The sequence below is a fragment of the Equus quagga genome, chromosome 1 (genome assembly GCF_021613505.1).
Source record: "Equus quagga isolate Etosha38 chromosome 1, UCLA_HA_Equagga_1.0, whole genome shotgun sequence".
NCBI lineage: Eukaryota > Metazoa > Chordata > Mammalia > Perissodactyla > Equidae > Equus > Equus quagga.
Genome location: NC_060267.1, coordinates 26,724,351 through 26,751,832, shown reverse-complemented (window position 1 = coordinate 26,751,832; position 27,482 = coordinate 26,724,351). Strand labels below are relative to the sequence as shown.

At 36.6% G+C, this 27,482-nt stretch overlaps 1 protein-coding gene across 2 annotated transcripts in view; it reads right to left on the bottom strand.

Moving 5' to 3' along the window:
- Positions 1–27,482, bottom strand: part of SLC2A13 (solute carrier family 2 member 13) — a 273,017-nt gene that overhangs the window by 46,755 nt on the left and 198,780 nt on the right. For both annotated transcript variants that reach the window (XM_046681222.1, XM_046681213.1), the window contains exon 5: positions 3,445–3,608. In XM_046681222.1, coding sequence (XP_046537178.1) covers positions 3,445–3,608 — 164 coding nt within the window. The remainder of the gene's footprint in view (positions 1–3,444; positions 3,609–27,482) is intronic.

The window sequence follows — 27,482 nt, the reverse complement described above, 5'->3', positions numbered from 1 at the left end:
GTGGCATTCTCAAAAATGTCTGATGTAATGTTACATTAACTACCTGGTGCAGGGGTTAGATTATTACTGAATACTCAGAAAAAACTAATTTCCCTTCCCATGACCCTAACAGAGCACACTATATGTGTGAAAATATCACCTGGGGAACATGCTTACAGTGCATTTGCTTCAGAACCTACCTTCAGAGATTCTAATTTAGCAGATCTGGGGTAGAGCCCAAGAATCCACATTTAAAAATAAATACCTCATGGTAATTCTGATGGAGACGGCTTGTGAGTGATGTTTTCTGAAATATTTCACTACCAAAATAACTGGGGGAAAATAACCCCATGTTTCAGGTTTTCTGATTTATAAGCAATAAAGCTACATAGATATAAACTTTCTTCTATTAAAAGAATCAAGAGGTTGTCATTAAATTTACAATATTTACAGGAAAGACCAGTTCTCTGAACAAGCTTTGAAAATATTAAAAGTCAGAATACCACAAAAATGTCCTACATTTAAAATTATTCAGGGACTATATATTTTATATTTCTTTGTATAAAGAGTTTCTTTGTCTGGGTCTAGCTAAATACAATTTATTTGTAGTAATTTTTAAAGAATGAACACCTATTCAAAAAATTATTTTGATATGTTTTCCCACTGTTTTTAACCCAATGTAAGAAAATAAATCCTAATAAAAAGAGAAAATAGGGAATAAAACTGAATGAAAAGTTTAAAAATTCCAGGCTAATTTAAAAAATTTTAAATAGAACAGCGTTCTAATACTTAGCACTATTAGACTATCAAATATATACCTACACACAAAGGAATAAAACAAAAACATTCAAATAAAAATGACTAATCCAGAATTAATTGGTAACGGAAAGCGAAATAAACATCTTCTGTGTGGGTCACACTGGAGTAATACTAATACACTAAACAAGGTTCTTTAAGAGTAAGTTTTCTTCTGTAGGTGGTCAGTATGTTCTATTTAATCAGTTAAAAACCAGAACTACAGAAAGAGGACTATTTATATCTATATGTATAAGGAAAAGAGGAGAGCTGTATCAAGAAAACCAGGCCTTCTACCTCCTAAACCACTGTAATATCTACATCATCCCTTTAATTGGCCACATGACAAGGAGATCAGATGCCCCCTTGACGGAAGGTCTCTCTTAAGAGGGAGGCCTCACTGCATGATATTGGTAGTGGATGGAGCTAGGGTGTTGGTAGTTTTGGCTGGAAAGAGAACAAGGCAGAAAAGAAAAGTGCCTATAGGTTGCTCATAAGAAGCAGTCTCTGAAATCTCTTGGTCTTTACCCCCAAATAATTGTCTTAACACTTCCTCTTAATAGTCAGGGATGGGCTCTGGAAATCCTTGGGGCAGAGGACCTACACTGAGAGGTGAAACAAGACACCAGCTAGAAGAGTTCAGGAACGTTCCTGGATTCTCATGATGCAAAGTGATTTCACATTATGGCCAAAACAACAAAGAATCACTCTCTGGCAGTAATAACGTTGTGACAGCTAAAATGCTCTGGGCACTCTTACTATCTGTGTCAGGCAGTGTTTTAAATGCTATACACGCATAAATGTATTTAGCCCTCATTACAACTGTGTGAAGAAGGGACTATAATTAATTCCTGTTTATGGATGAGGAAGTGGAACCTTGCTCAAAGTCACACAATTCAACCCAAACAGTCTGGCTCTATCTAGAATGCCTCAAAATCCTGCTGAACTGATCAGAAAGTGTCTCATTGGAATACAACAAATGAAGGGACAGAGGCTGCTACAAAAATGTTTTCCCCAGATCTCAAAATCAGCAGTTTCCCTAGATCTTAAAAGCCAAATCTCAAATTCAAGAAGACTTGAAATTCTATTTAAAAAACAGACCTTTGAAGTAGCAATATACTGAGGCCCTGCCGAAAAGGAAGGGTATCCACTTAAAAATTTTTAAAGCGGCTATTACCTCTTCTTAGAGTTGACCTAAACCTCAGGGGTCAGGTCCGACCAACTGGAGGAATTTATTTTTAGCATATCACTACCTGAAGGCCATCTGTCTTTTTTTTCCAGAGTTTACCATCCTAATAAAACAGCACAATTCATGGTTGGAGAGCTCTATTAGGAATATTTTTCTTATATTAAGTAAAAATCTATGTCCTCCTAACATTTACCATCTGCCAGAGTAAGATATCTATTAGGTGTCTACTGAGTCTTTTTTTCCAGGCTAAACACTTCTGGTTCCTTCAACAGGTTTATAAACGTGTGGTCTTTAAACTTTTGCTTGCTCCTCACCTTCCCTCTCTTACCCTCCAGCCTCCCTATAAATCTTGGCTGTTGGAATTACCTTTGACTCTTAATCAGACAATCTTCCCCTCCCTTTGCCCTCAGTGTGGACACTGCAGTTCAGCTTACCTTTGGTACTCAAGGGCTTCCGCTGCCTAGGCAAGAACAGAGGGTGGAAGCATGCCACTATTCCTTCCGAAGTGAAGGGTGGGAGAAAGTACACGTTCTTAAGAACTGAGTATGAAACTCAGAATGTATTTTCTCATCAAAATCTGGGACAAGTGCCTGAAGTAGTTCTATTAGATCAATGTTTTAGGTATAATTTGGTTAAAACAGAATTTAGTTAATGCCAGCCTGGAAACTTTACATTTTAATGGAAAAACATATTCTTACTCTAAATAAACTTATAAAGGAGCCATTAGAAGACAGCTAATTGATAAGTAGGAATCTGCTTGTATATTTGAAATAAATTAGAAAATTATATGATGTAATCATGTGAAGACAACGGCAAAGATGGGTCTCATTTTGTCAAGTGAAAGAGCCCTTATGTTACAGGGAAATAATAAAAAAAAAATGGGCAGCACTTAAAGACAAAAGATACTTGAAAGTGAGAAAAGTTTTATCTTATTTAGCTATCATAGGAAATATAAACAATCAGAATTTACCCTAGAATTAAGGCCTGGTTCAAATACAAAAAAAAACAAGCCTGTCTTTGTTTTGTGAAGAAATTATATGGTTCTAATGTTCCATTGTTGAAAGAGCTTTGAAAAAAAAATCCTCCAAAGTTAGTTCCATATTCTTCCAAACTTAAAAATAAAACATATGTTAAAACGTGAGTTCATGAATACTAAGTTTTTCAATCAAGGAAGAACAAAAAATCATTACTCTTTTCACTTTTGTACCTCTGGGCAGAACTCAAAATAATAACAGCAAAATGTTACCCTCAGTAGATTGAAACTGCTCTTATAATTCTAGTTTCTAGTCAATTCTAGTTACATATCATTCATTACATACATAACATCATTAAGTTCTTTTTAAAAAACTTTTTGTCGAGAGGAACTCTATTATTTGGCTAAGAAAACTACAGCAGGAGTGGTATTGGTATTGCATTTTGGAAGGTTAACCTGTCATCATTAGAAAAAAGTTGATAACTAAATTCTTCATCCAGGTACCTACCTGCTAAACTACCGAAGGTAAGCTTTCTGCGGCCCACTTTCTCAACAAGCCAGACTCCCACGAGAGTGAAAATGAAGTTTGTGAAGGCTGTAACTGAAGCCAGCCATATTGCGAGTCTGTCATCTTCAACACCGGACATCTGCAGAATGGTTGCACTGTAGTACCTGCAAGGCAAGAGTAAAACAATCATTGCTGACGGTTATTCAAAGAAACACAGTTATTCACATAGAAAAATACCCAGCCGACCTAAAAAAGACCATGAATAGCGGCAGCAGTAACATCAAGTTAACTGGGGAATTCATGCAAACTGTTTAAAGGATCACAACAGAGAGACTGTGTTCACATAAACTTATTTTGAACTTTGTATAACCAAGAAAAGACACTCAAGCAAGTGGACAGAGAGCTGAAGTCTTCAAAAGTGAAACGTATGCCACAACTAGGGACAGTGGCAGCTGGTAGTTTCACTAAAACTATCAAGGACAAGCTCCAAGTCCATGGAATGAATTAGAAGTCATCACACACTGAATTTATATACTTAAAAGGATAAAGAGACTTGCTGCATATAACAAGGAAAGTGAGATATAATGGCAGAAATCTGTAAGGAATCTCTTCAAAGAAGACATAAGGACTAAGAATGTGCCAATTTATGTCATCCTACTTGGAAGATGAGACACTGACATGATGGACCTGAGAATGGTTTTGTGGTTCCTAGAAAAGTGTACTCTTGCTGAGGTAAGTATCTAGCACAATCAGCATGATTGGGTTCTGTAGACTTATTTTGTTCTAAATGAATTCACTGGAGACTGGCTCTTAAAAAACCATAATCCCATGCCAATTTGTTGATGCACAATGGGAGATATGTCTGGTACATTTAAGGAAGACAGGTTTCTCACAGGACATTTCTTTTCCCATGAAAATACCAGTAGCTATATCAGAAGATTACTTTAAAGCTGTCCTTCAAATAAAGAAAGCAAACACTCCTGGCGAATCACCTAGGAAATAGGATAGAATTCAAATCCTGAAGACACATTCTGAACCATGGCTTCGCCTAGCTTTTTGAGCCATTCTAAAACAAGTTAGCTTTACCCAAATCCGACAGTGGGCACCCAAGCAGTGTGTTCAATCAAACTGAATATTTCCATAGTTACGACCTACAGTTTCTGGGTATTTATCAATATTTTCATAATATTTCAAAAATAAAATCTTTTAAATATATTTACGTCTCACGGATTCATCGATGGCTTCTACTATTTTTTAAATTAATGATGATCCTCTTACATGAAATATTAACACCAACATTCATCTTAAAAAGAGTTTTACTTTTTTAAAGTAGTAAACCAAACTTATAAATTAGTATGCAGCATGAAGGATGTGTTTTACCGATCACACTAAAAATTATGCCAACCATTTTAAGATTTTGAATTCTAACAGCTGTTGTAAAAAGAGTAATTCCCAGTGGAACTACTCCCATCATCATGAAAACTGTGAATGTTTTGCAGTCAAGAGTGGAAAGTAATAATAGAAACTATGAAAACAATTCATCCTGTCTGAATAGTGCCTTACAGTTTCCAATTTCTACCATACACATTATCCCATTTTCATAAAGACCCTTGCAGCAAGGTCAAACCTATATGCAACCACTGAGAAACTCACATAAACATCAAATCTACAAAAGCAGAAAATAGAAATGCTGAGAGAAAATTCAAATATTTAAAGCCAAAAGATTTTGATACTTGTCATGCTATTCTATTAAATTGCAGAGTCTTCTCAATGTTTTAAGAATAAAAACAGATACACAGCACAACAAAATGCTTCCAAATGGAGCTATGAAAAAAATTAACAAAATAGAGAGGTTATTTTGATGTTTTCATTTTAAATACAATAAAATTATGAAATCACAACTGTTAAATTAAGGGACAGAAAAGGGAGTGGTACCAAACAAAATAGTTGGTCAGTGTCAGAATTTTATTTAAAATAAAAAATGTTCCCTAGGTATATAAAAGAATTTCTTTCATGGTACTTAAGTTTTAGAGGCAAAGTCTAATCAAAGACTGGTCTGGGGAATCAGAAACCTGCATTCTAATAGCATCTCTATGGAATGTTGGCCAGGTCAGGTAACATAGTCATTTGTTCACTTAATACTTATTTATTGAGTGCCTACTGTATAAGCTATGTGAGATACTAAGATCCCATAAATTTGTTAGTAGACCCACTTGCTGCCCTTAAGAAGCTTACAATTTAGTATAAGAAAATGCAATGGAAAGAAATAATTTTAATATTGCAAGATATTGCAAGGTTAACAAGTCACAATGTGGCATAAAGGACAGACCAAACAATTTAATTGGATGTGGAAGGTTCCAGGATTTTCCAGAGAACATCACGTTTAATGTTTGAGTTGAGTCTTGAAGAATTCAGTTCCCAGCAGTTTGCCAGCAGGGGTGATTGATGATCTCGCAGGACACTGGTGGTAAAGGAAATGACATGTACGAAGGAGAAAAGTGCAAAATACTATGCTGGGCTCACAGACCGTAAGTACCTCAGGTTGACTGAGCATAAGGTACATAGAAGAGAGAAGTCTGACATAAGGCAGTAGAAGAAGCTTCTGTTGTAGAGGGGCCTTGACTGCCAAGCTGCGTGTTTGGGCTTTTTTCTCCAGGCAATGGAAAATCATGAAATGGGCTTTAAAGAGAAATAACACAATTGAATTTGTTCCATGAAAAGATCACTGTAATTATGGCCACATGGGTGGCCTGGAAGCAGACTGAAACAAAGGTATATTGTTTTAAAGTGTGTATTTCAGGTCATTACACTGGCAACAGGCACATGTAGATTTTCTGTATTAATGGGAAACAGTGAGAGCAAGGGCTGAAATTCAGGGATGGCCTTATTTCTCCCTGTCAGCAAGACTTGCAACTTCAACCCACACTAAATCTTTTCCTGGATGGAGGGCCTTGAGTTTCATCTTCATTTTCCTTTCTCGAACATTGGTAAATGTACAGTCATAAGCCACATAAAGACGCTGTGGTCAGTGACAGACTGCATACACGACAGTGGTCCCATGAGATTAGTACCATATAGCCTAGGTGTGCAGTAGGCTATACCATCTAGCTTTGTGTAAGTACACCCTACGATGTTCGTACAACGATGAAATTGACTAACGATGCATTTCTCAGAATGTATCCTTGTCATGAAGCAATGCATAACTGTATTTAGTTTTTATTGCATAATAAATTACCACAAGCTTAGTGGCTTAAATCAACACAAATTTATTATCTAACAATTCTGTAGGTCAGAAATCTGACATGGGTTTCACTGGATGTCAAAAATCAAAGGTGGCAGAAGGACATCCCTTTCTGGAGGCTCCGGGAAATAGAGTTCCTCGCCTTTGCCAGGTTTTAGAAGTGTCCTGCATCCCCCGGCTCACGTGGGGCCCCTTCTTCAGCCTTCAAAGCCAGCACAGGTGAGTCAAGTTCCTTTCATGTCACTTTACTCTAATGTCCCTTCTGCCTCTCTCTTCTACATTTAAGGACTTTTGTGATTACATTGGGCAGGCCCAGGTAACCAGCATAATCTCCTTATTTAAAGGTAAATTAATTAGCAGATTTAATGTAATCTGCAATCAATTTCCCTTCGCCATGTAATGTAACACTCATAGGTTGTAGGGATTACAAAATGTACACGTTGGGCGTGGGGATTATTCTGCTTAGCACCTAAAGGTGCTAATAAGCAGTAAAATAAGCAAAAGGCCAACAGTTAGAAGGAGAAGGTGAGGAATGAAGGCAAGGACATTTACTTAAAGGGTAATCACTTCCAGAAAAATTCAGGCAATAACTACATCCTGTTTCACAGGGAAGGAGATGACATACCTGGGTCAGAATAATTCACAAACCCAGTTTTTAAAAGTCAGGTCATGGAGTGGTGAAAAGATACATTTAATTTACATTTTAAAATGGGTGAATTCCAATGTTGTTGTAAGTAATCCTACTGGCCAACCAGCTATGTAATGGGCTACTACTGCATCTATAATCTTCTAAGCCTTTATGCACTAGTTTGAATTTTCAGGGGACTGGGTATTCATTGAAAAGTTGCACAAAGCATAAGAGAGTCTTCTTCATAAAAGAAGAATATGAGCAACTGAAAAAGGCTTTCTTTCCTTTTAGACTCAAAGTAGGAATGCCTTCTCTTTTCAAAATCGTTTTATATCTATCAAACAAACTATCCTCTTCTTCAAAGATTCCCTGGGCAATCTTTGGTCATGTCACACATACCATCTTTTCCCCAGAGTGAAGCTGAAAGGCCTGAGGCAGTGTGTTCTCACAGAAGACCAGCTTCACAACTCCCTGCAGACATCTAAGAACAGAAACGGTCCAACTGCATGTGCAATGTTACCTCAGACATTATGTGAGACCCAGCTTTCAATCCTGAATTTTAAATCTGAATAAAACAAAACAGCTCTAGAAAACATGTAGGTTTTGGTAAAGGCAATCTATCCTAATGATGACTTTTAATTAGCAATGAAAGAATAAACATGAGCTTTTTTTTTTTTTGGATGAGGAACATTGTCACTGAGCTAACATCTGTGCCAATATTCCTCTATTTTATGTAGGACACTGTCAAGAGGGTGGCTAGATGAACGGTGTTAGGTCCATGCCTGGGATATGAACCTGTGAACCCTGGGCTGCCAAAGCAGAGCAGACGAACTTAACCACTATGCCACAGGGTCGTATATAAACATGAGTGTTTTATATGCCTATAAAAATACACACACTATGTACCTATTTGAACAAGATATTTCCTAGGAATTTCTGAAAAAGTTATTTTTTTTCAGCTTCTTAAAGCCATAGCCTTTTTTTCATTATTGTCAGTCTAATAGAGTTAATTTAACAGCAAGAAGTAGGTACTCAATAATCGTCTGCTGAATTTATTGAATTTATCTACCATCAACTTTCAAAAAGGAATTAGGAATATTTATAATAAAAAATACATGGCAGAATTGCTAAACAAAAATTAAAGACTGATAAAAGAGAGTAACAGAGGGCGAAGATGAAGATAATTATACAAAAACTTTGGATGAATGATCACTACAAGCTAGCTCTGAAATTCCTGGCAGCCAAGGCAAAACAGTAAATGATACTTTTAACTGTCTGATAAAACAAAGCATATCAGTTCATAACAAAGACAAACTTTCTGGTATGAAATTCTACAAACTTTAATTTCATGAATAAAAGAGATATGGAATACACTCTTCCTGATATGGACAGCCAGTCAAAATAAGACAAATTAACAGATAAAATTTAGTCATAATCATTTTAATTCATGTGGCACAAAAGTTCTAGCAGTGATGCAGATAGTCTCCAAATAGAGACATCTACGAACCTGGTCTTACTCAACAGTCTTACGGGTCATGTTCATATTTGGGAAAACATCAAGTTAAATGAGAAGACTGAAAGTTATGGAGCATGGTTGATTGACTATAAGCCCTGAAAGATTCCTATTATCTAAGTTATGTTGTTTGACTCTTTTAGTTCCTAGGATTATAAACACATTTATTTGCATCATATGCCAAAGTACACCCTCTACAGATTTAGAATGTCGTTCTATGGGCCGGCCCATGGCCAAGTGGTTAAGTTCGTGCCCTCCACTTCGGTGCCCCAGGGCTTCGCGGGTTCAGATCCTGGGCATGAACATGGCACTGCTCATTAGGCCATGCTGAGGTGGCGTTCCACATAGCACAACCAGAAGGACCTACAACTAGAATATACAACAATGTACTGGGGGGCTTTGGAGAGAAGAAAGGAAAAAAAAAAGGAAAAAGAAGATTGGCAATAGATGTTACCTCAGGTGTCAATCTTTAAAAAAAAAAAAAAAAGAATGTCATTCTAATGAAAGATGTTCTTTTAATTGAAAAAATTATATTTTCCTATTAGGATAGTGTTTAAACTGTCAAAAACATGGATAACTATGTAAACTATGAACTTTAAGAGAAAAATGTTTCACTCAAATATAAAAATCTTAAAAATAGTTAAAAAAAGATTAAAAATTTCAAATCTATTTTATGTATTTTGTACATTGAGAAATCCTCTTCGTGTATTATTAGATGCAAACCATAAAGCCAAAAATAAAAGTTAGAAAAGTAGAAATTAGGATTTCATGTATATCATACATGTGTTTTGAGCTAACATACTAGTTAATTATATCATACTATTCTTAAATCATGCAATGATCTAAAAATTGTAGTAATCCTCAGGAAGCATAATTATCAATCATATTTAATATACTACAAAAAATTTTCATAATTTAAATGATTTTATTAATCTTTTGGAAAGAACAAAGTAAAAATGTGCCAAAGGAAGTTAAAAGGGATTTCTACAGACTCTCAATGTTCCCAGTACGAACCACCACCCTCCATCTCAGAAACCAGTGCCCTCACCCTCGTTTCATGCCTCTGGAAAGAAACCTCAGGAGAAATCACATATCGCACCCACCTCTACCAGATCATTGACCTTCGTCTATGCATTGCTAAGAACAGTGATAGAAACTCTCTAATCTGACCTCCAATTTGCCAAATTAACCTATTAATTCTTTCTATAAAACATACATCCACAAGACACTGAACATCTGGGACTTCATGCAGGATCACATCTCTCATTTGTTGAACTGAATGTATATCAAAACAGATGTGTTTGTTCCCAAACCTGTTTATGCCTGTCGTAATTATGTAATTTAATCAAATAATACATAAATCAACAGAATATAAGATACTAAAAGAGAATTGTATTAAAAACAAAATTGTACGCTTTGAAAAGAGTCAATAAAGATAAATGATTAAAAAAAATTGTGTGGGCAACACAACCATAAAAAATTAGAGTTAAAATTTAAAAGTCTAGAAAGATTCTGCCCTTAGGTTACTTCTCGAATGTCTTTCAGTTCTTGTCCTATTTGAAAGAAACTAAACCTGGAATTCATAGATGACACTATTGAGTGTGGCTGATGCAAGAAAACCATGTGGAAGCTCAAGCAGTGGATATGATGAATTATTGTAAAACTAAAAATAAAATGTTGAAGGTATATATGCATCATTTCCATACAACTGTCTTTTGCAGTTAACTAAAAAGTACTGATTCTAATTATATCAGATAAAAGAGCTCTCACCTTGTCTCATCAAGTCTCACATCCCTACTTACAAGCAAAGAGCAGGAGTCCAAGACTATCAGGTCACCCATTTCCACCTGGTCATTTACTTCCACATTAACCTGGACATTGACGAATTTGACTCAATCTTCCTCTCATCCTAGCCCTCCCACACTCTTACCCTGTACACTAAGGCTGGACATGAGGGTACCACCTGCTTATAGCATGGATCTAGAGTCTAGGCTGTTTTTCTCTCACATCCTATACACCTGAGGTGGGGGAGAGGATGACAAGGGGAAAGAAATGAGCTAGACCAACCTATAATCATCCTTCTTTAGCTGCTGGCCTACTTTTTGGTTACTCCTCACTCAATGGCGATTTCAGTTCCTGCCTCTCAATTTTCTTCTCCACTCCTACCCGTGTCATGATTCTTCGTGAGAATAGTATCAACACGGACTATGCATACAACTCCTGTGTCTCTTAACTGTTCTACTTTTAAAAGCCTTCAGGTATCCTAGTCTCTGACCAGCATTGCCTACCCTCAGGGCTCACTTACTTCAATTCCTCCACTCACACAATTCTTCACTCTCGTGAAGATGCTAAGCCATATGGTCTACCTCTTTTTCGTTATCCATCGTCATTCATTTCTGCCCCTCTCCCATAAGTGTACTTACTGTCTTAAGTAGTTTAGATTTCCCAACCAGTGGATCTCAGGTATTGGTGTGCTAGAGAATCACTTAGACGGCCTGTTCAGACACAGATTACTGGGCCCCATGCTGTTTGTGATTCAGTAAGTCTAGAACCATGAATTTGCATGTCCAATAAGTTTCCAGGTGATGCTGACATTGCTTTGGAAACTTACTTCCCCAAATCACTTTCTTTTCACCATTCTCAGACTCCTTGGCCTATTTTCCCTTTGTCAAAGTCATGTCATAAACTCCAAATCTGCTTCCTTATATCCAGTTATTCTTCCACTCTGCATTTACACTTAGCAGCTGAAAAGTTCTAGAGAAAAACACGCAAATAAACCTCACCTGAAATTCTCCAAGACGCACGCTCTACAACTCTCCAAAGGATGATTTCATAGCAGCTCCCTTCTTTCCACTGTCCCAGTGTATCCAGCCTCAGCTGAAACCTCGCCTAATATTCACTGAGAAAGTGTGAGCAGAGGGGTACTCCCTCATCGCACAACCACCAGTCTACCAACCTACCTGATCAATTCCACATTAATTTATAGAAAAATCAATGAGCACTCAAATATTTTTCCTCTAAATTCCTTCTTCACCGTTTGCTGCTGGAATCATTAGTCTTTGCTTCTGCTTTTGCTCAGCAATTTATTTGTACTTCTCTTACAATACAAGCCACTTTCCCTCTGGTGTTAGAGTTACTTAAATACACACTGTATTTCCTCTCCTCGACTATAAACTCCCAAAAGAACAGTCTATGTGTGATTCACCTTTGCAACTGCCAAAGCAGGCTTCTGGTTTCTTTTGGCACTTAGTAAATGCTTATTTAAATGAATGAATGGACAGAATGGCGTTCCATTTCTTTTTTTTTGCCTTATTTTAAAATTTATATTGAAGTATAATTCATATACCCTAAAACTTACCGTTTGAAAGTGTATATAGTTCAGTGGTTTTTCATATGTCGAGGACTAAATTTTAATCTCTTAAATAATTATAATAATTAACGTTCATAATAAAGTATTCAAACAATCCAAATGATTTATAGAAATAAAAAAGTCCCTGGAACAGGGTGACAGGGAAAGGTAGAGGGTTATGTTTTGAATGGTTTAGTTTCAACACATACATCACCCCCATGTTCTCCTGACTCAGCTACACTCCTTCCTACCTCGCCGGCCAGCCTCGAGTTCCCAGGTACACCCAAGGCTGGGGAAGAGAACATCAAAAATGACTGTAGATGACTTGCAAGCTTTTTCACTCAATGATACAAACTAGTCTACCTTTCCATCATTTACTGTATCTCTAGTTCCAACCTAACACCTCATGAAAGCAAACAAGAGGAAAAAGGGTGATGGTCTATTTAAAATTCCTGTCAGGAGGTTTAAGACTCTGAGTGAGAAAAAAGGGCAGGTCATGGCATTTACTTTAGGAAAAACACTGCTTTCTATCTGGATAGGCCCTGACTATCTAAAGGGAATAAAACAGTATTTATTTTAAGCTGCACTGAACTCAAAGGTTTGTTTGTAAGCAAAAGTTTGCAAGAAACTTCACTCTATATAAAAGCAACATTTTAGAGCACGGTCACACAAAACTGTGATTATGCAAAGATATGTAGTTTTGTGTACATTATTTATAACTCTGAATCTCTGTGGAATCACAGATTGGGAAAATAGATCGAGAGCACGCAGGATGTAGTGAAAAAAGCAAAATGCAAAATTATGTAGAGGGTAGAACCTCGACTATTAAAATTAATCACAGAAAAACAAGACAAAGAAATACGCCAAAATGTTAAGATATACTATATCTAGGCGGTGATATTTAGGTGGCTTTTCTTCTTTATGTGTTCCCAATTTTCTATAATAAGCATATGTCATTTGAAAGTTTTGCTTAAAGTATTAAGTTTTGTCGATTAGAACATGCCATATACTGTATTGAGGCACCTTAAGCCTCCAGCTCTGTGAACTAAATCCAGTATTATTTTAAGTAAAACAAACACAAAATAATAATCATGAGGAATATGTTTGTCTTCAGAGAAAGACATTTTTAACTTATTTTTTTCTTTGCCAAACTTGATATTTTCTTAAATGAAATAATTGATGTCTTTTAACTCTTGGTCCCCCAAACACTACAAGTAACACACTGTAATACATTCCTAGTTTATCTATTCAATTCAGCAAATATTTAGACACGGTAACAGTAATAACTGTTCTCATGGAAAACAAGGTACACAATGGCTGAATGTCTCAATTACACGCAACTAAAATACATTTATTCAGGGCTTACTCTGTGCCAGACACAGTGAGAGATAAAAACACAGGTGACATCTGGGACTGTTTGAGGAGGGCAGAGGCTCACGTTCCACTGAGGAAACCACCGAACACTTAAAAACTACACCTCATGGGCCAAGTTCAGTGAGAGCAGTAAGAGTAAAATGCTGTTGGAACATAAAGGCAGTGATTAACTCCTCCAGCAGTCCAAATTGTTAATCCACTGATTATTCCAATTAGCTGTATTACCAGTTCTTATATTCTGGGATTAAAAAAATAAAAAGGGGCCGGGAATTTAGGATGCTAGTTATCACAGGGTATAGTCTGTGAGAGCATTTAAAACCAGCTCAAGGATCACACACAGGAAGAAGTGGAAAGGACCTGAGAGACTGTAAGTCACAATCAGGATGACAGACACCTATTTGGTTCACTGACTAGAAAAACTGTAGTGTCGGAGATGGATGTTATAGCCAGGAAGGAAATTCTGGATTTTGCTTTCACAGGAGACGGCACTGGCCTGAAGGTTACACTGGCATGTAAGATGTGTTTCTGATGCAGGGGATCCATGATAAGTGGAAAAGCAGCTCCACCCACTGGTGCTCCTGAGCCCAAAGAACTGAGTGGGGAAGCGGGCACACTGGAGGGGCAGGACGCTGTAAAAGTCAACAAGATTGCTCAGTTCTCAAAGACTGAGAATAACATACAGACTGATCATACTTGAAATTCCCTAATACGCTCACTCTTCAACTCTCCAAAACGATGATTTCACCTCCTAATGAAAAGAGTGGGCCTGTAGAACAAGAGGGAGCAGAGGAACTGGAATGCACTAGTGTGAACAAGGTGCCAAAGTAATTTACTTTATTCTGTCACCTAAGATGTAAGCAGTACAGAGATAATTCTTTTTTTTCTCTCTCTCCTGCTATACTATGGATAAATAAATTGTATGGCATGACTTAACTGTTCTAGATATCAAAACCAATACCTATGAGTTTAGATTATTACAATAAACTTTCTATGGAAAGATTAATATTAATGGATATTATATTACCACCAAAGCACCCAGAGAGAAATTCTCTTTGGTCTTAGGAAGGAGGAATTCTTGTGCTTCTCTAGGGCAATGCATTTGTTTCTATCTTAGGGATGCTGTGAATCATGTAACAAAACACGTCTCCCTTTTTGTATTGGCTCTAAACATTTAGAGCAATGTGATTCTCAAACTTAAGTGAGAATAAGAATCATCTGGAATTTCTAACAAATGCAAGAACCCCAGTTGTCCATCCTCCTTGTTCACCCCTACCACAGCCCAGGATTCGGATTCATTTCAAGAGATTCTAACATACAGGGTTCCAAGACCACTTTGAAAAAGACAGGGGCCACCCTGGTGGCATAGTGGTTAAGTTTGCATGCTCTGCTTTGGCAGCCTGAGGTTCGGAGGTTCAGATCCTGGGCCCAGATCTACACACCGCTCATCAAGTTATGCTGTGGTAGCATCCCACATAAAAAATGGAGGAAGATTGACACAGACAGTAGCTTAGGGATAATCTTCCTCAAGCAAAAAGAGGAAGATCGGCAACAGATGTTAGCTCAGGGCCAATCTTACTGAACAACAACAAAATATATAGATAGATAGATAGATAGATAGATAGATAGATAGATAGATAGATTAGATAGATAGATAGATAGATAGATAGATAGATATAAAGAAAAAAAAAAAAGACAGGCTTTGTGACCTAGTTCATACAGACACTTCTCTAAAGGAAGTTTCTTGTGTAGAAATGATCTTGTCTTTTCCTGCTTTGTCCTATTTCCTAAATCACTCATTTTAAAGTTTATTTTACCTTACTGTCTCTCTCTCTGTTTAATTAAGTCCTTTTAACCTTTTTCTGGAGTAAGAAGGGTTGAAGAGAATAAAGACTTTTGAATTAGTAAGAGTAAATCTTATTTTTCCTTTTCCAAATATTGGAGAAAGAAAGCTGATCAATTTTTTAACAGCAGAGTTATGAGTTGAGCTGTAACAGCCCTGGGCAAAAGAGATCGCAACGAGAAGCCTGCCACACCAATGTATTACTAAACAGTAAATTAAGCTGCTGACTTGATGTGGGCACGTGGACAGCATCATGCCCTTTGATGTTCAAATGGAAAGCCCTAAAACAGCACTTAGTTCATTTCAAGTGCATGCAGGCAGCACCAGGACACACTTGTTCAACCATTAGCAGAACTGCAGGACCTTCACAGATGACAGAAAAAAATTCTGCCTATGTGTACACAGGAAGTGTGACCTGAAGAAGAAAAGCGATTATCAATGAGTACATTTATTGAGGGAAAACTATGTGAAAGACATTCACTTTAATTCTCAGATACTACAGAGAAGCATTGAATCATCTTGCTAATACTGAAAAACCTGGAGAATTAGGAAAATACTTCTGAGTTCAACATTTTTGTGTGTTTGAATTGATCTCATTGTCTTAATTCTCCACTTTCCTTTATGAGTGTAGGTTTTAGAAATGCCCCTTTCACTCTTTTATAAGAAAATACAGAATAGGAAAACGACGAGAACAATGGTTAATATTTATTGAGCATTTTCTGAGACCATGAAACTTGATTTTAGAGTTGGAACTGTTGGCAGAACTCATCTCCGAATAAGAGAGGAAAAAGAGAAATAACATCTATTGAGCACTTACTCTGTGCTAAGTAGTGTCCAGCTGTGCTTTGCTTATATTATAGCGTTCAATCATCACAAACACCTTATGGAAATGCAAATTTGATAAGAGTCAATGCTAAACATTTTTAGGGTGTAATTAACTCAATATATAAGCTCTACATCCCATTCTCCTACATACTCAGGATCCCAAAGAGACTGTTAAGGGGATTCTTACTCAGTTTATTCACTCTATGCACAGGGCAAAACATAAACCCTTATGCACATTTACCACTTTACATTTTTTTCCTGCATAAAAACTATTTTCACTTTATATAGTTAAAGTCTTTTGTCTAGCACTTTTGCTGCTAAGTTAGTTGTCATTAATAGTGAAATTGATAAAATATAAAAATCGTAAAATTGTATTTAGTTAGAGACCTCCAGAGATGGGAAGATGGAGGGGCAGCCAGGCTGTTACAAGAGAGATCCCAGAAGTACACCGCCCCTGCAGGGGGATAGAGAGCACTAGCCTGTCCCAGAGGCTCAAGGCCAATTAAACTAACTCCTCTCCTCTGAGAGCTCTGGAATCAATTAAAATAAACTTGAAGAGCAGACTTACAGGGGAATATAAATAACAAAATGAGCAGGTTTACAAATGAATGAGAAAATGGGGAAGTAGCGTTCCTCACTCCCTCTGTCTATCCTAGTGGTGACGGGGCAAGCAACAGTTAAGATACTGAGCAGGAGGTTTTTTTAAGCACCAGAGGGTAGACTTCCTTCTCCTTCCAGCTGCTTCTATTCTAACGACCATAGCTGAGGCCTGGCTTACTTATTCCAGTTGCATGGGAAAGTGACCTATTATTCTGTTGTGAAGGCCATTGTTATATTTTAACTAAATCTTCTTTTTCTTTTTTTAATTTTTAGAGATTCTTTCTTCTTGACAAGGGAGGCAACGAAGTGACAGCATCACTGGTATAGAGAGGAACGAACATGAACCTGGAGCCAAGAAACAGGGGTTTATTCCTTTGACCGTATGAGGCCCCTCTTCTGTTTCTCCTTTGCCTTACTCATTAAATAAAGCAGAAGCAGGAGGGGAGTGGTGTGAGCACAGCAATGATCAACAGCCCTTTTCCTTCTAATTTCAGGAACCTGCAAACATTAGTTTGCTCCTGCTTTGTACCCTACAGCCCCACCCACTCTCAGCCTTGTGTGGGCATGCTAGGAAACTATTCGCCTGATCTGGCAGATATCAGATGATGAACTGATTGGGTTGAGTTAGCAAAAACCCCTGGAGGATCCATATCCTTCTGGAGAAGGAGGAGTGCCATCCAGGCAGGCTGCCTCAGATGCCCAAGTTCTGCTGCTTGTCTAGCTCATGGGAGAAAATGCTATGTATTTAACCATACTAGGTTTTTTACTGAAAACATTCAACTTAGTAAGGCACTTACAATTAGTGATGGCATGCAAAACTTACCCTGTTTTTGAATATTCACCCTTTACCAGACAGGACAGAATTGCAAGAGAGCACTCAACTAACTTTTCATGCTCATTCTTTGCTCATACTGAATATGGTGCTCACAGTGGCATAACAAAGCAAAGAAGGCAGTCAACACAGAGATCCTCTTGAGTATAGTATTTTCTTCTACTTGGAATTCTTACAAAGTAATCAAAATTTTACAATATAATACTAATAACTGATGGGACTTAACTTTATATTCTGACTCACACAGCTATGATCTGACTCACACAGCTATGATCTCACTCATACAGCTATGATCTGCTTATATCTGAATAAAAACAACTAAAATTACTCCAGGATTTCAAATAACCAAATTTTAATTAATGAATCCCCATTTGTATTTTTGAAAAGTAAACATTTTATATTTCTACATAACCTTAAGTGAAATTTGCTATGTGTGAGGAGAAACTCTACAATCTACAAAAATAATCCTAGTCACCAATATTAAGTTATATGTCTATATCACTTTTTTAGTCCTAAATCTGGCAATTGTTAGGAGTACATAAAATCTGGAGTTATATGTAATGAAGAAGCAGAATATTATTCAACTTACAGGAAAAAGTTGGCCATTTGTTTACCTTAAAAAAACAGAGATGAAATTGAAGATTCATGTAGAAGGACGTTCATTAGAGCATCACTATTACTATATAGTATTATTTATAAAACTGCAAAAAATAAAACCTATGTGGCTGTCAGGGTAACAGCCTGCCAAAGATGTCCATGTTCTAATCCTTCTGTGAATGGTTACTTTATATGGTAAAGGAAAATGAAGGCTGCACATGGAATTAAGTTAGCTAATCAGCTGACCTTGAGTTAGGGAGATTATCGTGGGCTGTTTTGTGGTGGGCCCAACATAATCACAAGAGTCTTAAAAGTGAAAGAGGCAGGTGGAAGAGAGTCAGACAGAGATGTGACAACGAAGGAGGTCAGAGAGATATGATGTGCGGATTCACCTCGCCATTGCCGGCTTTGAAGATGGCTCTGGGCTGTGGGGTGGGACTACATGAGCCAAGGAATGCTTTTAGAAGCTGGAACAGGCAAGGAAATGAATTCTCCCTCAGAGATTCCAGAACGGAATGCAGTCTTGTCGACATCTTGATTTTAGTCTAATGAGACCCCCATCAGATTGTAGATATACAGGACTGTAAGACAACAAATTTGTGTTTTTTAAGCCACTAAATTTGTGGTATTTGCAGCAGCAACAGAAGACTAATGCATACACTGATACCCTACATTGTGAGACTGATTAAACAAGTTATGGCCTAGCCATACAAAAGAATTCGACAAAACTATTATAAACATGTTTTAACGTAATAAGTAATAACATGGAAAAATAGTCACATTCTACTATTAGGTAAAAAACTTATAAGTGGGTATATACTACATGATTTTAATTCCGTAAGTCAAAATATACACACCTACATGAAAAGTGAAATGTCACGTCTGGGAGGTGAGATTATGAATAATTATATTTCTTTATTCTTTTTCATATGTTAACAATGAATTTCATTACATACATATTTTTTAAAAAAGCAATAAATGGTAATACAAAAATGTTGGGCACTTAAATTACTAAGAGTCTCTCAAAATTTCAAATGTACTTTTTTAGATCTAATTTTGAAGATACATGGAAGATGCTTCTCCTCTGGGAAATCTTTACCAACCATTCCCCAGCCCCCTCCACCATTTCAATCAGGCTGCGGAGTTGCCACCTAAGGTCTGTGCCATTAGCACAGCATTTCTGCACTGTAGGATAACTGCCCCTTTACTTTTCTGACTCCTCCACTGAACTCTCACTGAACTTGAGGAGGGCACTCTATTTTCTTCATCCTTGCATATTCCTATCCATTCACAGAACTTGGCTCATAAGTAAAATCATGAATACTTTAGGTCAAACAAGATGGGAGATTTATAACTTATTTTAAGAGAGCATACATACGAACACCTCTAATATATTCACTCAACCCTACTGCTTCTTCCGTTTACGAATTATAGGGGCAAGGAAAGCATATTGCTTCAAGAGTTCTACAGTGAAGATTAAGACAGGAACTTGGAAATAATGGATATCATCTTCTGCAGGCCTGCTTTACTGCCCCAAATCCCTAAGGTATGATTATTGCAGTTCTACATATTAGAAACCTGGAGGCTTAGACAGGTTATGAACTTGCCTGAGGTGAGTGGCAAGAATGGGCTCAACATTTATCTACAGCCTTTTCTAGACACTGAGCTGAGAATCTCTCTCTCTTTTACTTTGAGGTTACCATTTTTATAAGTGGTCTGATCATCATCATTAGTTGTCTATGGTTCTGTTTGTTTTGTGTGTGTGTGTGTTTTTTTTAAAATAAGTTTTTTTAAAATAACTTTTTTTAAAATAAGTTATACTGTAGGAGGAAAATAATCCTTATCTTGGGAAACACATTTATCTCAATAAAGAATATGGGTTTGTTAGTCAGTTTAATCAAACCTGTTAATTCATACATTAATCTTACTCTCCTGTGGAGAAGAGGAGATCTGTAGGTAACTTCTGTCCTAAAAAAAAGTCTGCAAATCACCAAAAAGCATGCACTCAAGTGCAGTTTACATTTCTACTTCTGCTCCAGAGTATACTGTTCATATTGTAAGTAATAAGAAGAGCCTGGGTGGAGAGAAAGCCGTGGTTACCTTTCTGTAATTAATAAGGCTGTCTCTTGCCACTGTCCATCTCATTAATCTGCATGTCTTGCAGCAGACTGGCAAGGCCACCGTTCCTCATCCTTTCACTGTTTGGGTCACAGGGACAGACATGCTGGCTTGTGCGTGCCTTTACTTCTCCCCAAGGAGACCCAGGGAACTGTGTGGCCCAGCCACAGGACCTACTGTTGGTGCCGCCCTATAACAGATTTCACTTCTTATGATTTTATCTCTGTGACTTGATCTGTGGAACTGCTGAGGCTTAAACAAATTTTAGTCAAGAGGAAGGAGGAACACTCTTTGTTTTACTATATGCTTTCCTGTTTTTTACTGATAAAATTGAGTGCAGTAAATAAACATTTCTTAGAACAGATTCTCATGAATCCACCTTTCATCTCAACCACACAAAAGAGCAATTAATAAGTATAAATAATAGCCTGGCCAATTAATATAGACCTAGTTACTTTTCTTTAAAAACAAATAAAAAACACCATATTTGTCCAAAACTGGTGGTAGAAAAGCTCTCTGAAATAGAGGGGATAAAAATTTTTCTGTAACATGAGAATACAGACATACGATGAGAAACAAAGAGGTAAAATCAGCCTTTTTCATAAACCAAAGTCACAGAACAACTCAGTAAAGAAAAAATAAGAATACAAATCCTTAAATTTATATTAGTAATTTATCAAACCATATAATCAGAAAATAAAATTTAAAAATTTAACTAGACTCTAATTTTGATAATACAATCTGATTTAACTTACTCTAAATTCAATTACAACATTTCCATATTATTGAGATAAAAACCATGAGACTCTAGCCTTTGCATATTCTCTACTGAGAAAGACAGTCCACAAATCTTAAATGAGAGAAAGCAATGAGAGTTAATGCCAATAAGAAAGCAAAACCATATTAGTCTCTAAATTAGGTTGGCCAATTTCCTAGAAAAATGCTTAGCGGCATTTTAAGTGGATGGTTGGGATTTTTCAATAATTTATCTGTGTCTGTTTTATAGAAAACATTTATTTGAAATTTACAGTTCTTTTCTAATAAAAATAAAATCCTTGGTTAATTTAAAAGTAAGAAATCAGACTCCAACTAGAAAAACGGATCTTTCATGCAATAAACAGTATGTGCTTTTTTTGGGGGGGAGGGGAGTATTCGTGGGAGGAATTCAGGACCTGGTTTTAAAGTCTTCATTTTCAAGTTATTTATTAACTAAAATTAAAAGAAATACATTTTTTGCAATTTACTTTAAGCCCACAAAATAATATCTTCTGATTCTGTTAACAACTGAAAAAATAGTTTCAATTTTTGAACTCACCAACATAGAATTGAAAAAATAAATCCATTCTTTCTGTGAAACAATTAATTTTTTAAACTAATTAATGTGTTAATAGGGAGTAACATAAATGTTGAAAAAAGTTGAAACAGAACATCTCCAAAAGTCAAACAATCTACTTTACATGTTTTAGTACGTTTGGTAGGCAGTTAGGATGTACACTGAACGTTTAGTACATTTTAATAAACGGTTTTGCAAACATTTAGTAAACGTGGTCATGGCAGCATTGTTAGCAATATTATCATGCTACACTAGAGCTTTACACAGAGTAACAGCTCCATTTACTAAACTGAAAATGAAGGACTCTGAAAGCCGTGAAGTATCTTCAACTATTACCAGTAAAAAGAACAGGGGCATCATAGCTTTTGAGTTAAAATTTTATTTCCCTTTATTTTGCTTAATTCCAATTCATCCGATAGTAGTCATCCACATGTTGAATCTGATTAAGAGAACATTCATGAACATGATGAATAAAAGTAGATTACAACAATAATATCTTTCTTGAACTTTTTCTCTGATCCATAATCCACATTCAGACCAGCAAGCTACTAAAACCTTTAAGGAAAAACTACTCGATATAAGAAAAGAATATCAAGAAGAGAAAAAATTAGCCTTCAAGTCTACCAAAATAAATTGTCCTGCTGACTTGATTTAGCTTGGATATTGGAGTGGTTAAACCCAGACCATATTTGAGACAGATTAAACACTGTAACACTGAAATGATCAGAGAGGAAAATAAAATTCAACTGATTTTGGGGGCTACTTTAAATGTACACCTTTTAAAGTCAGGGCATCATCAACAATCACTAAGTTCAAGGTCAATCCCAAAGGGCTAGTAGGTTCATGGGAGAATACCGGCTTTGGGTGGCAATAAAAAGTAAGAGTAAAACAGATATAAAGATTAGGGAATAAAACAGGGAGATGCAACAAAGATAGGAGGGAAAGGAAACAAAAGAGGAAAGAAAGAAAAAAGGAGGAAAGAAAAAAAAAGGAAGAATGAAGATAAAACCACAGAGTACTAACAAGAACTGTCTTAATTACTGCTACAAGGAAAGCTGGTGAGCAGGGCCTACTATGCCTGTGCTTAAGAGGCACTCTAGGACCACGACCTAAATCACAGAGACAAGGGAAGGAACCACAACCAGCAGCATCAGCAGAAAGGCTAAGTAATAGGCGATGGGTCTGTCACTTGTGGATGCACCTCAGGATGTGAGTCAACTGCAGAAATTCTTTTTCAAAGAAAAATATAATTTCCAAAAGAAAATAACAATGCTCAACTTGGTTTAAATATCCCCCAAGTTTTCTTAGAAAATGAAGGTTTCAAGTATTTTAGAGTATATCCTACTAAAACATCTTGCCCTTCATATTTATTGCAGTTTTTCACATAATCAAAAGCTTATAAAGTTATATAAACTTTCATTGAGAATCAAATTATGTTGCCAGCAGTGAACTAAAAATATTTACAATTTTTACAATTTTGACAATCAAGTTACATGCATGGGAAGAACACATGTCCTTCTCTCATTTACTGGAATTTTACCTAACTTGCTAGATGGTGGAGTGAAAATGTAATGGAGGTCCTCACTTTTCTAATTTTAAATACAAAGATGGGGCTGTAGCAAAAGAAAAAACACTGAAGAAGAGAGAAACAAATTCTAACACTTAGTTCAACACTTATTTTTCTGCAGGCAAGCAATTTATATTAACTGATAGTTACATCTTTATCAGTATTCCTGTGAATTAAGAAACCTCCGGAGCAAGAGACATACTAGGCCTTTTGGTCAATCTTTCTGGGACTCAGTATTTCCATTCATTAAAAGAGATGATGGTGACAGCTGATATCCATGTGATTAGCACATGTTAAAACAGGGAGAGTAGGTCAAGCACTTTGAAAGAACATGGTTATACTCCTGCTAGCCTTCACACACTGTCTGGAAGATAAGCCCAAACAGAGCTCTCAATTTCAGAATCTCACACCCTTCCTTAACAAACAGCTGCTATAACAATCCCAACTGTCTACCAGAAGTATGGAGGAAGAGATGTGGCAATTCCCCTGCTATAACTAGTAGGATAGAGATGTTCTCACTCATCTATGGGGAATTGTTGTTGGGCTACAAAACCTTTAATTCAACAGTTAGGCAGTGCTGTCCAATAGAACTTTGTGTGATGATGGAAATGTTTTATATACACTCTGTCCAATATGAGAGCCCCCAAGCCAGATGGGGCTCCTGAGTACTGGACATGTGGCAAGTGCTATTGAGGAAGTGAATTTTAAATTTTATTTCAATTAAATTAATTTTCATTAAAAGTCACATGTGGCCAGTGGCTATTCTACTGACAGTCGAGTTAGAGAATCTATAACTAATGGCCCCAAAATAGTAGTATCTTCAATTTAGAAAAATTAGAAAATACAGTCATGCGTAGGTTAATGACAGGGACATGTTCTGAGAAATGCATTTTTAGGCGATTTTGTCATTGTGTGAACATGGCAGAGTGTACCTACACAAACCTAGATGGTATAGCCTACTACACAGCGAGGCTGTATGGTACTAATCTTATGGGACCACCGTTGTATACACACTCCGTCATTGACCAAAATGTTGTGATGTGGTGCACATCTGTACATTAAAAATCACTTTATCCTCCCCTTCACCTATATCATTATTTATATTTTTGTTATATTCTTCTAGAATTTTTTTACTGAATATATTCATAAATCACAAAATGTATTGAGGCACATATAAGCTAAATACATACAAATGCAACATTGTAGACATTTTTAATGCAGATCCATAAAATACCAGGCTGTTAGAATTATTCTACATTAACATATGTAAGTTTATTATGTGCCTGGCACACGTTAAACCGTTGATAGACATCAGCCATTATTATTAGTGACGGTGTAGTACACCATTACATTGAGGTGGCATTATTAAATAGTTCATCATGGTTGAGAATTTAGGCTTTTGTTCCCATTTTTGTTCTCGCAAAAAGCCCTTCAGCAAATATATTTGTACACCTGTTTGTTCTATTTGTAGGACTATTCCCTGAGAGTAAATTTCTAGAATTGGATTTGATAGGTCAAATGTCTCTTTTTCAGACTGTGAATTACTATTGTCAAATTACTACATGGAAAAAAAGTAAGTAAAAGACAAAACTTGAAAATCCAAGAGAAGCCTCACAAACCCCTACATCCAAATGATTAGGGTGAAGAGATGATGGTGATGATGATGATACATGAGAGTTGACTAGGTTCTAAAGATCTCAAAATTACTCTAGAAAATCCTTTGATTTACCCCTAAATTACAGTAAACAGTACTTGTGTGTCCTTTTGGAAGTAGACATACCACCTTCTGCCACTCAAGAGCTCCATGGTAGCCAGGATTTTTTTCCTCTATCACAAACAGATTACTATTTCTTCAGTTAAACACAAGGAAAACTAGCTGGCTTGTCTTCAGAGCTATTTTATATGTAACATATGTATCTTCAAATTAAGGAATCACATTCAAGTCAGCATTATGCTCACATTATGAGACACACAGGGAATTGAGAGCTCATGAGGAAACAGCAGAATGCAATTTCCCATTTTACAGCTCAATCTGGGGCATATGTTCACGGAATGGAACCATAGTCACCCACACTATTTATATCTCTCTAGATTATTCTCTCTTTCAGCATGAACAAGTTAAATGTGCAAATGCTATGACTTTACTGTATAAGATATTTAACACATTCTTTATCTTTTTTGTATAAAATGAAAGTTGGAATAAAAAGGAAGGGGAGAAGGAAGAGAAAAGACATGAAGAGTGAAAAAAATGTGTGTATGCACATGAGAAAGAACTATTTTTAAACTTGAAATATATCTTCTCCCCCTACCAATGTGCATATTATTTCAATGCTCTGTTCATATTGCTTGTAATTAAACAGTGGTGTATCCCCAGTACACACCATGGAAGATCCCATGTTAGTTTTAAGCTCTGCCAGGTATAATTAAATTAAAATCACAAATGAGAAGGAATACTCTCTTTTTTACCAAAGTCAAATCTAGAAAAAGGTATGTCTAAAGCAGGCTTAATGTTTCAGAGGTAGAGGTTAGCATTTTCTTGCACTGCCTTGTAACTCATGTATTCCATGTGAGTGAACTTCACTTACCTTATAGGCTAACAGAAAGAAATAAGATATAATGGGATTTATATAATTTTATATTTATATAATTTATATAATTTTACTTATCTACCATGAATGAGGTGAACAGTGCAGCAGTTTCATCTTCAAACTCAAAAGAAAGAAGTAACTGGGAAATGAATTCTCTTAAGAACCCAATGCCTTATTTTGCTCTTATGCCCTGTTGAGTTGCATATAAAAGGTCGACCACGTTCCAGGAAACATTTGTTCATAAAAAGCTAATTTCCTTTCTTCAAGGCGATGGAAAGTTAAATTACTGTGCTTAGCAGACAAGTAACAGGGGAAAGAGAGAGAATTAAAAGGCCATAGGAATACAGTAATAGCTTAATTTGAGTCCAATTAGCAAATCTAGACGGAAAACTAAGGCTAAAATCTAAACTGACCTGATAGGCACAGACCCAATTACTTACCGAAAGTCTGAATAATATTCTGAAGCTGAATATGGCATTTATCCCATTAATTTAGGTACAGGACTTAATTGGAATACAAAAAGAGGATCAGAGAGGTGGGCACTAAGCTATGGGATTGGTCCTTTAATCAACATATTGTATTGGACAAATTAGCTCCTTTGGGCTGAATTTTTCCAAAAGGCACAAAAACGTTGAAGAAAAAGCTATAAAATTTATCAGGTAGACAAGTGCTTTTTAATTTGATATACATCTCTATTGTGAAGTAAGGTTGTTAATACATCCATCATCTCACATAGTTACAATTTTTCACGTGTGGTAAGACCCACTCTTTTAGCAACTTTCAAATGTATAATACAATAGTCCCCTCCTATCTGCAGGGGATGCATCCCCCTGGATGCCTGAAACTGCGGAGGGTACCGAACCCTGTATATCCCACATTTTTTCCTATACATACATATTTGAGATGTGACAGCAAAACTAGCTTGTATTTCCTTTTCCTTCTTCACAATTTCACAGATAGAAGATTCACTTTTACAGTAGATGTTGGCAACCTCAGCATATGATATTATTTCTTTCCTTATAAAATTGAGAGCTTGCACCTTTTCACTTAGAGGAAGCACTTTTCAGGTCCTCTTTGGCATATCCAAATTGTCAGCATCACTACTCTTGTGCTTTGGGGCCATTATTAAGTAAAATAAGGGTTACTTGAACACAAGCACGGCGATATCGTGACAATTGACCTGATAATCAAGAAAGCTACTAAGTGACTAACAGGCGGGTAACGTATACAGCGTACATATGAGGGACAAAGGGATAATTCATGTCCTGGGCAGAGTAGATTGAATGTCTCTTATATGTCAGGGGAAGTGAAGAGGAGGCATTTCATACAGGACCAATATCTCTTGGAGTCTCATATTTGGACTTAAGAACAATGGATAAGACACTACTATCCATCAGATTTCCTGCTGCTACATATCAGTCTGAAATTCAGATTCTGCCTTTGTTGGGAGTCCCCACAACCATCCTCAGCCTCAGTGATTCAGTAGAGAGTCTCACGGGAACCAAGAAGTTGTTACATTTATGATTACGATATATTACAGGAAAAGGACTCAAAGCAAAATCAGCAGGGGAAAAGGCTCTCTGAATGAAGTCTATAGGAAACCAGGCACAAGCTTCTAAGCGTCTACCAGTGG